Raw genomic sequence first — 13520 nt, forward strand, 5'->3', positions numbered from 1 at the left:
GAGTTAGCAATCTGCAAGTAAGCAGCTGTCATCAGGCCAGAGAAGGATGTTCTCTGCCCCAAACCTTGAAGCTTAAGTCTCAAACCCTCCTCCTGTTGGGACGGGTAGAACCGGCCCTGCCTTCCCCGGGGAGCTGCCAGAGAGGGCGTTTCAGCGCCGCACTGTCTGGCCGCGGTGGGCCCAGGCTCGGCGCAGGGCGCGGCTCTTTGTGCTCAATTCCCACAGGCCTGGACAGGGTGCGGTGACCCCACGAGGCTCTTAGCCGCCCCGCTGCTCCTCCAGGGCCGTCCAAGTTCCAGATTTAGGACGGTGCTGCGGAGAGCTGCCTGCAGCCGCACCATGCCGCCGGCCGCGAGCACCAAACTCCTTATTCATTTATTTCTGCCGTTCCCTGCGGTGCACTCAGCACCGGCGGATGCCATCTGACAGGGTGCGTACCCCTTCCTTCCCCCTCCACGCAAGGCAGTGGGTGGAGACTCTAGGGTAAGCTCCCTCCCAAGCGGCTATGCGCCTGCGTAGCTCCGCCCACACCCCGCCTTCTCCCTATCGCCCCGCCCTGCCATCCCGGTCTCCACCGCTAGGGGTGGCGGCTGCGGCTCCGGCCCGAGAGACTGCGCGGATGCTTTGAGGGCGCCGCAGCCCTGCCGAGTGGGGACAGCGCGCGGCCAGAGGTGGGAAAGCGACCGGCGGCGGAGGGCGGCGCCGGGGGAGGGCGGCGCGCGGTGACTCATCCCTCTGGAAGACCAGACACGCTCGCCGAGCTCGCCCGCGCCGCCGCTCCTCACCCGGGAGGCGCCCGCCCGCACTGCCCGCCCGCTCCGAGCTCCCGGCCCGGCCGCGGCACAGAAAGTTTTCCCGGGCTCGCGGCCTGCGGGAAGCGGAGCGGGCACGGCGGGGAGGCGGTCGCCGCGCGGGCCCGCCGAGTGCATGGTGCGGGGCGTCCGGGCCGCGCGTCAGGAGGAGCTGGGGCGGGGCCGGGCTGCGTCCAGCTCCTGAGCCTCCGTCCAGCGGCGCCCGCAGCCGCCTTCCCTTGGGACTGCCGCGGGGGTCGCGCTCCAGCGCCATGTCCCGGCTGCTGCCGCTGCTGGGGAGCCGGACGGCGCGCAGCCTGAGGCCGGGCCCTGCCGCCGCGCCCCGCCCTCCGTCCTGGTGCGGCTGCGGCCGGGGGCTGCTGGCGCTCGGGGTCCCCGGCGGTCCCCGGCTTTTGGGCACACACCCCAAGAAGGAGCCCATGGAGGCGCTGAACACGGCGCAGGGCGCGCGCGACTTCATCTACAGCCTGCACTCCACCGAGAGGAGCTGCCTGCTCAAGGAGCTGCACCGCTTCGAGTCCATTGCCATCGCCCAAGGTAAGCGGGTGGGGCGCCTCGGAAGACCTAGTTCTTGGACCCCTGTCCCCTCCCCACCCACTGGCCCCGCGTCTGGGGCGTCCGAAAGGGGGAAACTTTCCATTTCCCAAGTGTCCCCAAGGCAGGGAGGACACGTGCGGGTCGTGCCAGGCAGCTAGGGCCAAGCCGGGCTGGTGCCTCCCCAGCCCTGGAATTCAGGAGGTTCAGCCTGAAATGCCAGCTGACTCTGACGGTTGTTTTGGTTTGTCCTGTGCCTCCTCGCTCCAGTCCTCCATTCCCTAAGCCTTCGGTGCCTTCCTGAGACCCTGCACCCGTGCAGGTGCCGTGTCTTGCCTGCGCTAAGAAAGTGCCACGAGCTAGGCGGGCAGGAGGAAACTTTCCTGAAGGTGTGTGCTGTCCCCCAAAGGGGTGTAGCTTTCCCAGGCAGGGATGCTCTAGGTTGTATATTGCTACTCACTTCTGAGCCGCCCAAGGAAATCTTTTCCTGGGAAGTGGAAGGAATGTATCAAGCCAGCAACTGAGTATATACTGGAAGCCTGGAGATTCAGATTGAACTCCAATGTTTGTTTCCTTGGAGTTTGAAAGAATGAAGCGAGGTTTTGGGTGCTTGAGGTTAGGGGATCTGTGGCTTGAAAAATGGAAAGCACGCTTCTACTTAAAATAATTGGGAAAAGATGAAAGGAAAGCTATTTTTAAACAGACGTGTTAAGATACGATATTTTTAAAACAAGTGTGGAATGTGGTAGGTCAGAATTTGAGTGTAGGTGAAAAGGCTAAAAGTTCAGAAGGAGACTTGAAAAGACGCAAAGACCGAAATGGATTCAGTCTTTAAATGTATATTTTTGCTACGTAAATTCTGTCGTATGTACAAAACACAGCTACTATTTTATAGCATTCGGATGTGTTGGAAAGTTTTTCAACAGTTGAAGTTGGTACTGTTTAGCATTATATAAACATCCCATAGGTTCCGAAGAATGGAGCACATTAATTTGTAACGTGGCTCTCAGATGTCTTAAAGTTTGTTTTTGGCCCATGTGTAAGAGGATATTAGCATGGCTTCCCTTTACTACTTTAAGAATCTTAAGTTGTACCCTTTAACTACTTTAAATTTTTTTCCAGTTTAGGAGATTGTGAATCAATATAAGGTAGTGGATAATTTCAGGCATTGATTACCCAAAATGCTTTTTACAGGAAATGCAACATCCCAACACATTCAGTTAGTAAATCACAATATTACAGGAAATCATAAATGAATACCAGCATATTTTTAGTCTATGTGTGTGTTCTATGTGTGGCTTAAAAAGACTCAATTCTGAAAATGTGCCCTTTGAAAACGATTTAGACAGTCAAATCCTAAGTCAATTTTTGTCGCCCAGGCAAGACTATGTACACATCCATTTTCCCTTTTCTTTTAAAGCAGGGTTTTAGAAATTCTACATTGTCAATATGTTGCAAGATTGGAGGGCCCTGTGAATATAATTTTATATCAGTTATTGAAAAGCATGTTCCGCAATACCTGACTTGCTAAATTTTATCTCATGCATTACTGTTTTTGTACACGTTAGCAGTGTATCAGGTAGGAGAGCTACATTTCCTAATGAAGATAGTACTTTAAAATCTATGATGGTTTTCGATATCCTAAGAAGGACCTAAAAATTCAAGTCCACAGAGGTCTTTAGCATCAATAAAGTTTAATGATCTAAGTTATTGGAGGAAGCCATTGGTAATTTAAATGTATTTGTTCAGGAGAAATGGCTAAGTATATGGGAAACAATTTGGTGGCTTAATGCCTCTTGTTTAGAAAAGTAAAGAACTTCAGAATTTGGTCGTCTACTTTTTGATGCTACTGACTAAATCACTTGAGCTAAGCGACGCCTAGAGGAGCTGCCACATTAATTTTTTAGCATGCCCTGGTGCTCACTTAACAATTTCATCTCTAGTACATGTAGTTAAAGAGATAGCTAGCTAGACCTGCTTAGTAAGTTATCTTGTTCATAAGGCAAAAGGATTACTGCATCGGGAATGCATGCCCCACTATTGCTGAGGTCAGTGGAGGGTTTTTTTTTTTTTGTTTTCTTTTTTTTTAAAGTGAAAGCTTCTCATGTTTTTCTTCAGTTAATTTTTCAGTATTTCTTGTTAAACATATTTTAATTATACTTTAATTACTTGTGTGTGCGTGTGCCGCTGCATGCTTGTGTGGCACTGCCACACTGCCAGACGACAGTGTGTGGGAGCTGTCCAGTCTTTCCTTCCAATATACTGTTGGAGGAGATCAAACTCGGGTCCTTAGGCCAGGCTGCAAGTGCCTTACTAGTGAGCCATCTCACCCGTCTTTATAACGTTTTAAACTACCAACTAATGTACTAAATATCTGAGTATCTACTACTACACTTTCTAACGAGAGTAAGTCACTGTGAGGCTGTTTCTTACTGTGGAAAGCCTGGGCGCTCTTGGAAAGCTGCTTTGATCTTCCTGGGAAGCATTCTGGCTTTGATGAAATACTGCAGAAAGAAAAAAAAAATCATCTCTGTTTTGAGATGGCTCATGAGGTCTGCTGAAATTTGTAACTTGGTCCTTATCTTCCTCATGTATCTATCATGTAGGCCTGTGGTATAATTTGTGACAAGATAACACTCCAGAAACGGTTTGTAACAGATGAGGCAGACTTTGTGGGACAGCTCAGCTTATCTTATTACTGAGTTGGGTTATTTGATTTTAAAATTACAGACTGATATCCTTTTCGGTTTGAAGAGAAAGTTTCTGTTGCACTCTCACCTGCTCAACAGTGGATTGGCTGTTAGAAGACTGAGCTGAGAAGCTGGTGTTATTATAGTTGCCTTTTGGCGTTAGCCAAGATTTTTAAAGCACTCTTCTTCCTCATTTTTGCAACTAACATTTCTGTTCAGAAGTTCATAATTATTTTTAAAACCTTTAGAAGTACATTTTGCCTTTGAAACAAGGCAGTAGTCATTGTATTAGTTGATACCTGTTACTATAAAACAAATTGTTTAAAAAACACAGAACACAGAGCAAGTACCTTACAGTTTCTGATGTTCCTGCAGAGCAAGTACCTTACAATTTCTAATGTTCCTGAGTCCTGGAGCCACTTATTTGGGTATTTCTTACTCAGTCTCTCATGATACTGAAGTCAGGCTTTTGGCTTTCTGAGGTCTTGCCTGGGGCTGGAGGATTCATTCCCAGGAGGACTCACTCTCTCACTCACAAGGCTATTGGCTGGCAGTGTCAGTTTTTTGTTTTTGTTTTTTGATATATGGACCTTTCTAGAGGGCTGAGAGCTTTCAAGACAGAATTCCTGGAGAGAGGGAGAGGTAGAGGAGGGAAGATGATGCTCAGGGGAAGGAAGGAGTTCTAGAAGCTAGTTTTTTAGATGCAATCTCTTGTTTGCTGTGGTACCTTGTAGGAGGTTCCTATGCAGGATGTGAATATTGCATCTGAGAATGGGAGCCTTTGCCGTCATGTTGGAGGCTGATTGCCATGCTTAATGAAGGTTTAGTGAACAGTTACTGTGGAGTTATGTAAGACAAGAGCTGGCTCTGGGAGAGATACCATAAGGGATGAGATTTGAAAAAAGCTTCTATGGGAATATTATTGTCAAATATAGTCAAAACTTAAAAAAGAAAACAATTTTATGTAAGGGAAAGAAGATATATCAAGGTGATACTTAGCTGGCAGAGGTGATACCATGATCAAGGAGGTGGTTTTCCTAGGTGAGGCTCATCCATGGCACTCAGCGTGTGCTGACCCCTGTGACTTCCCCAAGTGGGGCAAACTTGACTGTATGGTTTGTGGTAGTGAGGGACTGTGTTCCTGTTTTACTCTTAAAAAAAAAAAAAAAGACGATATTTCTAAGTGACTAGTGCTAGTGCAGTATTTCTGTCAGCAGCAGCAGATTTATTAGCTTTTTCTCCTTGCTTTTTTCCACCCCCTCTGTGTAAACAGTAACTGTGCACTTTTAAAGTTTGTTTTTACTACTTATGTACTCCATATTACTTATATAGTTCTAAGCTGTAATGTCTTCATTCCTTCCTTTCGCGTTTGTTTATTTGAGGTAGGATAAGGCACTCTGTTTGGAGTACTTGGCAAATAGCCTAAAGGGCCTTTGACAAAAATGAAAATCTGACAGCTATTGGGCTAGACATCTGGAGTACTTACACTTAACCAAGTTTTGTCCTGGAGATCGCTTTACTATGGATCTTGTACCTTTAAAAATTCTTTTCTTGTTTTACACAGCCTGTTCCTCAGGATTATCTGAAAAAGAAGCAGTTACACCCATATCTTAGCCTCTGGGAAGGATTGCAATAATCTCAGTTTTCGCTCAAAGATAAAAGCATTTCCTATGCCAATTAGGACACAGGTAAAGACATTTCAGTGTTTTAGTTGAGATAATAAAAGAGGAATAAGGGATGGGTAGCCACAAACTAGCCTTAGCAAGAGGGCAGGAGACACCACGGGTTTACCAGAAGTCAGCCCATGAAAGTTTTACTCACAGTGGGCTACTGACTCAGGCAGATACATATTTCCTCAGTAATGTGACCATGACATTTCAGAATGGCTCTAGCATGTAGGTAATAGGTCAGAGAGTTCCTAGAAAAAGTGTTTCAAGTTGGGTAGAAAAGCTGTAAAACTTTATCAGTTCCCTATTGCTGCGGCAACAAGTTAGCACCCATTCAGTGCCTTAGACAACACAGTTCCTCTTGTGCTGTTTTGGCAACCCAGGGTCCAAAATGAGTCTTAAAGGCACTTGTCAGCAAGGCCATGTCCTTCTGGAGTCTCCAGGGAGAATCTGTTCCTTGCTTCTTCCAGGCTTTAGCATTCCTTGGCTGATGGCCCTATCACTTGAATCTCTGCTTCAATTGTTGCGTTATCTTCTTTCCCCTTGACCTTTTTGCCTCCCCCTTGTTTTAGTTTTAAATTAGCAATAATTATACCCTGGACAAACCTTATTGCATATGTCACTGTACAAAGCTTGTGACAACTTTTATGATCCAATGAGATAATTCGGGATAATCTCTCTCAAAATCTTAAATCACATTTGTCAAGTCCCTTTGCTTTATAGGTAGCATATTCAAATTTTGGAGGATAAGGCTATGGACATCTTTGAGATCCTAGGTCCAGCTTCCTACAAACTTGTTATGACTTAGTCTTGGAAGCCCACACTGTCATCTTTGCTGCATTCTATTGATCAAGAAAGCAAGTCACTAGGCCTATTCCAGATTCAAGGAAAGAAAAAAATCATTTTATGTGAGTGATCATACCTAATAATCACAGTTCCATTATATCTGTATATTGAATGAATTTTCTGTTGAAGATTTTGCAGATGATCATGTTAGTTTTCATAAGGGTATAGGAACATTTTGGAACATTTGTTCCTGTAACAGGTTCTACTACAATAATTCGTTAGACACTGAGGTGTACAGCGTTCCTCTGTCTTTATCGGGATTTCTTACTTTTCTAGGTGTTGGCATTTTGGCCTGGATAATTCTTGGCTATGGGGCTGTCCCCCTCAGAGGTTATTTAACAGCATTCCTGTCCTATGTCTACCATTCACTGGTGGTGCCTTTCTACTCTCTCCTAGTAGTGTTGGCCAAAAAATATCTCTACCTGTAGCTACATGTTTCTTGGATGGTAGATAATATGGAGACTTGTAGAAAGAGACATCAAAATCTCCTGGCTGAGAGACATCATTTATATGATATGCTGATATTGTTTTAGTTGTTCTCCCTTGTCTCTTCTCAGCATCCACGGTGCTTGCTATTGGCTGCATGCCTTTGCCCCAACTTCCGTGCTTAATTTTCCATGTGTTTGTGTCCTGATGAGGACAGAGGATAATTCCTGACATATTTAGCCAACTTCTCATCTGTCTTATCAATAAACTTTACCGATAACTTTTTCTCAATTGTGTTGTTTTTTCTTTAACTAAATTCTAAACATCTAAAGTTAGAAAACACTGCTTTCAAATAAATCAGACATCACCCTAGTTTAATTTACTATTTGGCATTTTCTATCTCAGTAGTCCATTTTTTAAAAAATATCAGTTATGATAAGCAAATTTACAAAATTTGTGGGTGGAGAAGTTGGAACACTATAAAGTCAGTGATTTATAGGATCATGAAGAGGGTTGCATGGAAATGAAAGAAGCTGGGTGATTTTGAATGTTGAGTATGACCTGATATTAAATCATTATTAATAGAGATTTAGTTTTTCTAAAAATAGTCATGTTTGCGTAATCACATTCTTGTCTGCCTACCTTTGGCATGCCTGCTTATAAAATCACTGGAATAAATGGAGACCAAATCCCTGAGCGCAGATTCTGTTAGCATCTTGCTCAAGTCAGTTGAATTAATTAGTATGAAGCTTTACAGGACTCCGGCCTTGTCTTTGGCTTATGTCTTTGTGTCTTCTTTAAGGTAAGGTACACTATCATGTAACAAGTAGTTACATGGTAAAATCACCTCAATCTGATTAATGTGAGGCTCTTGGAAAAAAGATTTCACAGGGAAACTATGAAATATTTATTCTGCTGGCTTTTGATGTAGTCTTTCTGAACATTTTCTTCTCTGCCAGAATCCTTCTATACTGTATTTTGGTACAGTGATTTTCTCTGAGGCTACTTCTATTTGGTAGACGTACCAGTCACTATGTCAGATGCTTGCAAAACACAGCTGTTTTAGGTGGCATCTTTAGACTGTCATAGTGAGAGTGAAGCGTGTTGAGTTTGGTCTGCTCTCCACCTCCCTGCAATGCCCTCACATATTCTGTTATCTTCTCATTCATTCCTGGTGGTTCTGTCCTCCTTTGTGAGGAGGTGTGCTTCTTGGCATTTCTGCTACTGTTTCTAAAGTGTGCTGTTCTGCTATTTGTTACTTTTCCATGATGCTTATAATTTATTTTTCTTTTACTAATAAAGCAAAACCTTGTGCCCTTTCACTCCACACTCAGAAGTATCTTGATAGAGACTTCAAGGACCAATCCTCTCTCCAGCCAGCCACTGACATCCATCACATGGTTATAGATCAGCTTCAGCTATTTCAGTTAAGACCTTTCTTGTGAGTGTTTTCATTAATAATATATGAGTTCTGGCTGGATTGCCATTGTTCCAAACACCCAAAAAAGTAGTTTTCTGGGGCATTGTTTTTATGAGTCTTTAAGCTGCAGAGAAATTTAAGTTAGAATGATGCTTTTGGCTAGTCCAGATTTTCTGTTTTCCTACTAAATCTCAGGATAGACTATTTAATATGTTTTTTAAAAAATCTGCAATTTAAAAGTCGGTCTGGGATTTTGTAATGTAACTTCTGAATTTTTGTTGTGTTGCTACTGTAAGTATTGCTATTGTAAGCATGCCATCACTGCTGCTCTGTAGGTTATTGGGTACTTGATAGATTCTGGACATACTGAACTGACTTTTCTGATACTAACCTTGTTTACTATTCTTGGAAGAGAGTATCTTTATCTTATAGATTATGAAACAGAGGCTGAGTTCTTTCCCTAAGATTTTTTAAGATGGGTATCATATTTGAGTTATTACTCAGCCTTGTTTGGCTTCAGAACCTCAATTGTTACCCTTCCTTTTTGAATATTTGCACCAGGATGAATATCCAATTAGCCAATTAAAAAAACAAACAAACAAAATAAAAACAAATGTGCCTGTATCATCTTTTTTGGTGTGTTTGTTGGCTTGCGTTTTTTAGGTAGAGTTGCCTCAAGTTCAATCTCCTCCGGCCTCCTAAGTGCTGGTATTGTAGGCCTGCAGTACCATACCCAGCTGGTAACATATCATAGTCTGTCTTTCGTATATTTTCACAAATACGTATTCAATATAAAAGTAAACATGGCTTCTTTACTTTGTCAACAGGGGTCCTCAGTGTGCAGAATAGTTAATAAGATGGTGTAAAAGTTTGGGAAAGTCAGAAAACTAATATTCGAGTTTATCCATAGCTTCCTATGTAATGGAGGCTGGTGAGATAATGATGGAGACCCATTTAGTAGTTAGTTGGGTGTGTGGATACTGGAGTTCCAGGGGAAGATTCAAGCCTGGGCACCCTACTCACGTTGATAGTAAGGTGGGTAGGCAGAGTGAGCAGAGTGAAGGGGAAGCTCCTAGAGCAGTCCTTCTCTACCTTCCCAATGCTGCGACCCTTTGATACTGTTCCTCGTGTCATGGTGACCCTCAGCCATAACATGATTTCATTACTCCCTCATAACTGTAATCTTGCTACTGTTATGAATCGTAATGTAAATATCGGATGTGCAGGATATCTAATATGTGACCCCGCCCCCGCCAAAGGGATTGCAACACACAGGTTGAGTGAGAACCACTATCCTAGGAGGTAGTTCTGAGACACACTAGTGCTTGCTGGATGGAGAGAGAGGAAGAAAACCCAGAATTAGATGGCAATGAATGTCTAGAGAGAGATGGAAAAGAGCAGTAATATGTCTAGGAGCTAAGTAGCAAAGAACGCATTTCAAAAGAGAAGGTGGTCTGGCAGTTTATATGGTGAGGGGGCACTCTGCTGGGGCATCCCTTGGCTCTCAGAACAAGGGGAGCAGCAGCGTCTTCGCCAGAAGCAGGTTATGATGGCCTTGTGGGGAGTAGCCAGATTTAGTTGGCTGAGAAGAAATACAGATTTGGAAGGGTTTAACTCTGGAAAGGGAACTTGGGGTGCAGAAGGGAGCTGTGGGTTAGGTTTTACCTGATCTTCTCTGTACTCATTTGTCATTTGGTAATTTGTTAATTAATATGCTAATTTCCCCATGTGGTTCCTGAGTAGAATTCTAGTTCATCAATCATGATTCCCAAGGTATATGAATTCAGATATCTCGTGTTTCTTTGTCTCTACCTCATTCTGACCCTCAATTTATTGTAAATTGGAAAATAGTGTTCTTGTGCTATACTTGAAACATGGCTTCACAGGAGGATGATATTTTAACATTTTTTCCTGTAACCAGCAACAAAGGTGACCTAGTAGGCATATGTCTAGAGGGTCATCTTGCATTGCTGGAATCTCAGAAATCCACTCTGCTTTCTACAGGTTTGAAGAAAACTGAAAAGTAATTAAAATTTTTCATTATGAAAAACTTAAATTTCATATGTAAACAAATTATACTTTTTTTTTGGCAGCATTCTGTAGAAAATGTGTGGGCCATTTAGCAGGTAGAATCTGTTCTTTATGAGAAGCTTATAGGCAAAGTGGATTTTGCCAGCATTTATATTTGCACCATATGTAGGTAAAGTGAGCAAAGTCTAGTTTGTATTTAGATAAATTATCAGCTGTGATCAGTTCAAACTCAGAAACTAAAAATAAATTTTGGGGGTAGTCAGGTGGCTTATAGTTTGGAGACATGAATTCAGATAGCTCTGTCTGTGTTCCTAGGCAGACAGGGAAGGTAGGAATTTACATGCTGAACTGGGCCATGGGCTTGTTGCTGTGGAAGATATAAGAGTATGTTAGCAGAATGGAAGTGTTCATAAGACAAGATTCCATTAATATCTTAATTTCATATCATCAGCTTCAGACACTGTGCTTTCCACATTGCTTAAGTTCCCAGTGCTTGTGGACTAAGGATGACAGAAATTGTTGGAAATTCCATTTGGGTCAAGCCAGCAATGAGTTAAATGAGTTAAAATGAAATGAGTTAAAAATGAGTTAAAAATGAAATGAGTTAACTTGAAATGAGTTTAAAAAAAAAAAAGCACTCTAACCATGTAATCTAGAGACATACTAATTTGATTTTTAAAAATGCTGAGGAATGATAGGAGCAAAATACTGTCTTTGTTTTCTGTAGTTAAACCATTTTGTTTCTCTTAAGAGCAGAACACTTTCTATGGGTAGTTGAAACACTGCAGTTCATAAATAGTAGTCATGAATTTGAACCAAGGTCTTTCAAGCTGCATTTGGCCTTGAGTGGCAGTGAGAACCAAGATGCCATGGAGTACTGTACTCCCAGGGACACTTTGGGTTCATTGTGTATAATTTTGAGTAGAAATCTTCAAGAAGGTGCAGGCAGAAACCCTAGGCTGTGTGTGTCCTAGTGTCTTTGTACTGTCTCTCTTCTCGTTGCCTTTTCTTGCTCTTCACCTGTTGTTGCTGGACTCTTCTCCTGGTGTAAGGTTGCATCCGTCCCAGGTAAACAACTGCTGATGTCTCCTCTGCCCTTGGAGGCTCTTGACGAAGTTCCAGTTGCTCTGTCTGTAGCTACAGTTCTCTTAGGGGTCTGAAGTTAAGCTTTGAATCTGAATCGACTTTAGACTTATTTTGTTATGAAGGTGGGTAATGTTTCTTGTACCTCTCTATTTCAATGGAAAGTAAACTTGGTTTAACAGAGTTTACTACATGTACATTACCTGAAACTAAGGTATAAATGAAGGATCTATCTCAGTAGGTTTAAAGGCTTCACACTTTCTCAAGAGTTCCCAGGGATTTCCATGTTACAGGTTCAGGGACTTTATTTTAAGTAACAAAAGTTAGAGCTTTTTATTCCTTTGTTTCTTTTAAGATAGTAGAGAATTGAAACTATGCAGATAGTAAACATAGGTACATTTGAATTGAAAAGTATAAACAAATGTGATCATGATGATAAAGATGTAGAACATTTTGTGAGAATGGTAGAATTTTATATTTGCATGCACAAATGATCTTGTATTAAAAAAAATCTAAGAATTTTTTTTTTCCTGCTTCAGAGGGGCTTGCTTTTTAAAGACATTAGAAAAAAGATGTCTTGTGAATGAACATAGTTTTTTTTTTTTAGCCATACAGCAACCACCTTTGGGAAATGAATGCTGTGTAACAAATGCTACATAATGATGTTGGACCATATCAGATTTGTATCAATGAGTGAATACCTGTGACAGCTAATATTACTAAAAGATAAACGCAGCTTGGGGTTGTGGAAGCAGAGTCTAAACCACCTAGCTTTTCAAGCTTTGCAGCTGCCTCTTGGCTGTATTTTCTTCAATGGTGCAGGCGGCAGCATGGGAGTCATGTGAAAGCTGTTAGTAGACCGGAAAAGGTAGAGTCTGCAAACAGACAGTCAGGGACTGGGGGGAGGATGTGCGTGAGACAGATAGGACCTGGATCCTGTGGGCTCCCATAATCTTTTTTAGGGCATGTCCCCAGTGACCCAGGGAACCTCTCAGGAGAGTGGGTATAAAGGTTCTCTACCCTGGGGACCAGTGCACCTTTAGAGGTCAGTCAGACCACACTCAGACCATTGCAGTGATGAACTGCATAGAGCATGGTGGTTCTGAAACACGAAATTGCCTGGTGACAACATCACTGTTTAAACATACTGATACTTGCACAACTAAAATTTCCCGACAGCGCTTGTCTCAGATGTGTCCCTATTAAGTGATACATTGTTGAATTACTTTCTATTCATGTTCTTTTATTTGCTAATATTGCCTAGAACATACTCTCCAATGAAGTATTTCCTCAATGAACGTGCCTCCACACATAGATCGTTTTCATTTGCTTTTTAAAATGCTGTTCTCCTCATGCACTTATTTCTGATTACTTAGAATTTTTTGGTACAACCTTATATTTACAGACTTCCAAGTATTGTTCAGTATTGAACATTTTTTCTTTCCTCGAATCATTAGAAAACTAGTTCCTGGGATGAAGCCCTATTATCTCAGTCGTAGGTTACAGTTCCTCGGGAAGCAGTCCTTGAGACAAAGACTAACCGGCAAGAAGTACATTGGGTATTTTTGCTTCAGTCCTTACCTTAGGAGAGAAAGGAGGACCCAGGCCAGGCTCAGCAGGGGAAGAAATGAAGCTTTGGTATTGTCTGAAGAGGCGACTCAGCTGACCTGTGGGGAGTTGTGGAGGTGGGATGGCTCCTCTTTATTGTCCTGAGGTGGGTGACAGTTCTGGTCTCTGCTTCTGTGAAGAGGAGCTGTTGACTGTAGACTGCTCTGGGCAGAGTGTGGAGGTGTACATAGGTAAAGTAGTACTCTCCAGCTACAGCTCCCCCGCCCCCAAGACGAATGGATGCCAAGAGCCATCTCTTAGTAAAACTTACAATCAGAGTCCTTTGATGTGCATTTTCTACAAACAGGAACAATTTTCTGGAGGAATGGAGAAGGGCTAACAAAAAAATAAGGATGTATGAAGAAATCTTATGAAACACTAGTTTGTAAAATAATTAAAAATA

At 42.8% G+C, this 13520-nt stretch overlaps 1 protein-coding gene and 1 non-coding gene across 2 annotated transcripts in view; both read left to right on the forward strand.

The window, feature by feature from the left end:
• The first annotated feature begins 734 nt into the window (after window positions 1–734).
• Tmem65 (transmembrane protein 65) overlaps window positions 735–13520 on the forward strand; it is a 42401-nt gene continuing 29615 nt past the window's right edge. Inside the window, exon 1 of the mRNA XM_055626743.1 lies at window positions 735–1349. Within this exon, the coding sequence (XP_055482718.1) occupies window positions 1064–1349 (286 nt within the window). The 5' untranslated portion in view covers window positions 735–1063. The remainder of the gene's footprint in view (window positions 1350–13520) is intronic.
• Window positions 5028–5191, forward strand: LOC129690920 (U1 spliceosomal RNA). The gene has a single exon (XR_008722373.1). It is a non-coding gene; the product is annotated as a U1 spliceosomal RNA (small nuclear RNA).

The sequence above is a fragment of the Psammomys obesus genome, unplaced genomic scaffold, assembly GCF_907164565.1.
Source record: "Psammomys obesus unplaced genomic scaffold, mPsaObe1.curated_primary_1811, whole genome shotgun sequence".
Classification (NCBI taxonomy): Eukaryota; Metazoa; Chordata; class Mammalia; order Rodentia; family Muridae; genus Psammomys; species Psammomys obesus.